Below are 3,521 nucleotides of genomic sequence, written 5' to 3' on the forward strand. Positions count from 1 at the left end.
CCCTTTAATCATGAATTGTTTAGCTTCAAGATTGTAGCTCAAATCTTTATCAGACAAGATGTCACACCATATTACACATGTATAGGGTAGTCAACTTGTCCAAATTAATTTCATGCGAACGAGGCATAGACTTTGCGAGTCTATCCACAATAACTCATATCCCATCATGAATTAGTCTTTACTTTGGCAAGCTTACTACAAGATTCATGGACATATGTTCCCAATCCATTCTGGGAATTCTAATGGTTTAAGTTCTTTGAGTCGTTGATTTGCACTATCACTTCTCTCCATAGCTTGCCACTTCTGGAAGTAGATAGGTGAGATCTTCGTTCGTTGGCTTTGCCATGGTTGAAGATTTCTTATTGATTAGTAGCTTACGTTTTTACCACAAAAATTAAACAATTCATAGTTCATGGCTAGTCATGTAGGATTTTGAAGTATATAGATATGAAATAATTGAGAGGTTCATAAATTCAAAGTTCAATATGTCTTACCACAACTATCTTGACTAATATGTTTCATATTCTCACAATCTCCCGGATGATGTTGAACTTCCTCAGTATATATTTAGATTGTTGATGAGACTTTTGTTCTTTTAGATGTGCAATGACACCAGTGTGTTTGCAGTATACTAAGACTGGATAATCTTCATTAAGAATAATGCCCAATTCTTGGATGAAATTCATCATCTAAACAACATCTTTTGTTGCAGCTAACATTGAAATGTATTCATTGTCAATGGTGGAATATGTTGTCATGTCTTTCTTGAAACTCTTCCAAGAGACAACAACATCGTTAAGCATAAATAAAAAAACCCAAGGTTTATTTTGACTCATCCTCGTCTAACTGGGAGTTAAAATCAGTGTAACCTTCAAATTTTAATTCTCCACCCACAGAGACCATGAAAAAATTTTTTAGTCATCTTCAGGTGCTTAAAAATATCTTTCACGGTTTTCCAATGCATAGGACAAGTGTTCGCCTGATAGCGAATAGTGACGCTCAAAGAATATGTTATATCAGGTCTCGTAGATATCATATCATACATTATTCTACCAACCACAAAAGCATATGGAACATGGTCATTGTTTTTGTCTCCTAGTCAGTCTTGGGGTACATTGACTTGGATAGAATGATATCATGACACATTGGTAGATATCATCTCTTGAACTCATTCATAAAGAATCTATTTAGTATGGTATCCATATATGTGATTTGAGTGAATCCCAAGATTATTTTCGATCTATCTTTGTTGATTTGTATTATCAATATATAGAATGTTTCACACATGTCCTCCAGGTGGTGAGCTACATAGATATTTTCATAAACATCATTTAAATGTTACAATTAAGTACATCAACACAAACGCAAACATAAATATCATTTGAATATATTTGAAATTTTATGGAAATATATCAACACAAACGCAAACATAAATATCATTTATTGGTTAACTTTTCGTTTTAACCGTGTGATGGATTAAACACCCACCTTCCACGTCTGATGCTTTATCCTCCAAAGTGTGACTGATCTGTACGGAGACTGAGGTTAGGCAGTAGGATAAAAAATGTCAAACCAAACATGTTCTTCAAGCATGTTCATATTTCATTCATACCAATCGTAATTCAATGTAAATCATTACACTAGATGCTCTATCATCCGATGTAATAAATAAGTATTTGTGCATTCGGATAAAGATGTAAAACACAATGTAAGAGATGATACAAAATGGCTATGGTACATCAAGAGAAGAAGTAGCATGACGAAAACATGGAGCATACATGATCAAGAGTAACAAACTAACGATACATGCCTCAGTGGCAAAACACACAGTTTATATACGACGGTACAAAAGGCATTAACTCACAGGCAGCATCATGACTGTATTTCTTGCGACGGCAAAGACTTGAGTTCATGACCGTGAACCCTCAAACGATAAATGCAAGTATAAGAAGCACTCCCATGGTTGGATTCAAAATCGAGCCTAACAGTATCAACAGCCGTAGATTTCGCAGAGTCCAAAACCTTAAAAGTTTGAGCATTGCTCTTCTCAAGGTCATAAGTGAACTCACTCAATAGAGACATCTTTCCGGCATCAAATTCCGTATCACTCGATTCTTGATCTGCCAACCGTCCAGATACCCTGCAATTCTTTGGAGCACTGGACCTATCATAAGCTACACTCTTAGCAACATGTTCTATTGTCACGGCCACGGGCACTATGGCAGTCCTAAGCTTGATCACAACAAATCCACTACCACCCTTGAGTGGAAAACAGTGTCCAGGCTCTCCAAAGCTTGGCATAATCATCTTCTGAGAATCCACAGCAAGCCTATTTCGATTTATCAACCCGCCTACTTTTCCAACACCATATGCCTCAGAATGCTTCACCACTCTCCCCCCTCCGGATGCTAACGCGTAATCAACCATCCCCAATCCATCAGCTGCGTGCTTTTCAATCTCCTTCTCCACTATCTCCCTTGCATAATCCTTAATTTCATCCAAAGCCACAGAACTGCCCATCCTATTATTCTTAGTCTTCATGAACTCCTCAAAGAAATCGCCAAACTCTTCCTTCGAAAGCAAGCTCTTCCCTCGAAACCCATCAATAAACTTCTCAAAAGCATCACTTCTCACATCCAAAGCCTTCAACTTCAACTCCACTTCTTCCACATTCTTCTCCATCCTCTCGCCAAACTCCTTCCTCGCCAAACTAACCCCATCCTCGAATTTACTATCAATAGTATCCACCTGCACCTGCATGGCCTTCATGGTCGTCTTAACGAACCTCTGCAACTCTGCGAACTTCCCCTCAAAATCCCCTGAAATCACTTCAAAGCCATCCGAATTGCGGCCGGAATTCAAGACAGCCCATCTGGACATCTGGATTAAGCCCACTATAACAACCAACAATGCTATGTTCTTAGTGAGAATGCTTACCACGGTTAGCCAACGTGGCTTTGATAACCTCCGCGTCGGGCTAGACTTTCGGGATTGTTTTTGTAGATTTTTTCTGCTGTCTCTCTGGATCGCGGGATCTGTGTCAGTCGCGGTAAGCCTGACGGCGTCGCTGCCATTAATACCGGTAGCGGCGGCGGTCGAAACTGGAACAGGCGTCAGTGAGTCCTTCTCTAATGCTCGCCGGCGAGCAGTGGACAAATGATTCGAAGTGGAAACGTTGGACCCTGCCATTTGAGATGCTAGATAGATCGAATCGTTGAAACTTAATACAGAAATTGATGTGATTTGAATTATTGGAAAGAACCCTACAACGAGGCAAAACGAAATTAAGGAGAAATGGAGAAGTTTCTTCGAAAATTAGTAAATAAATGGAGAGGAAATTTTACGGTCATGCCCTTTCCACCAATTAAGAAATAATATATTAATAAATTAATTAATTTTATAAATGGCTAGATTTTAAATGATTATGATATTTATATAAATATATCAATTGGTGTAATTTTCCAAATATGCATTATCATATCTATATTGGTTAAACATGTATGAGTGAGAGCAGTACTGAT

At 38.3% G+C, this 3,521-nt stretch overlaps 1 protein-coding gene across 1 annotated transcript; it reads right to left on the reverse strand.

Moving 5' to 3' along the window:
- Positions 1-1,697: 1,697 nt before the first annotated feature.
- Positions 1,698-3,303, reverse strand: LOC140834060 (SUN domain-containing protein 1-like). The gene has a single exon (XM_073198675.1). The coding sequence runs from the start codon at positions 3,187-3,189 to the stop codon at positions 1,873-1,875; it is 1,317 nt and encodes a 438-aa protein (XP_073054776.1). The 5' UTR covers positions 3,190-3,303; the 3' UTR covers positions 1,698-1,872.
- Positions 3,304-3,521: the final 218 nt, after the last annotated feature.

Source organism: Primulina eburnea, chromosome 6 (genome assembly GCF_022965805.1).
Source record: "Primulina eburnea isolate SZY01 chromosome 6, ASM2296580v1, whole genome shotgun sequence".
NCBI classification, from domain to species: domain Eukaryota; kingdom Viridiplantae; phylum Streptophyta; class Magnoliopsida; order Lamiales; family Gesneriaceae; genus Primulina; species Primulina eburnea.

What these genes read in the sequence shown, in the direction of transcription:
- LOC140834060 (XM_073198675.1), bottom strand. Translation starts at nt 3,189, where the DNA reads ATGGCAGGGTCCAACGTTTCCACTTCGAATCATTTGTCCACTGCTCGC.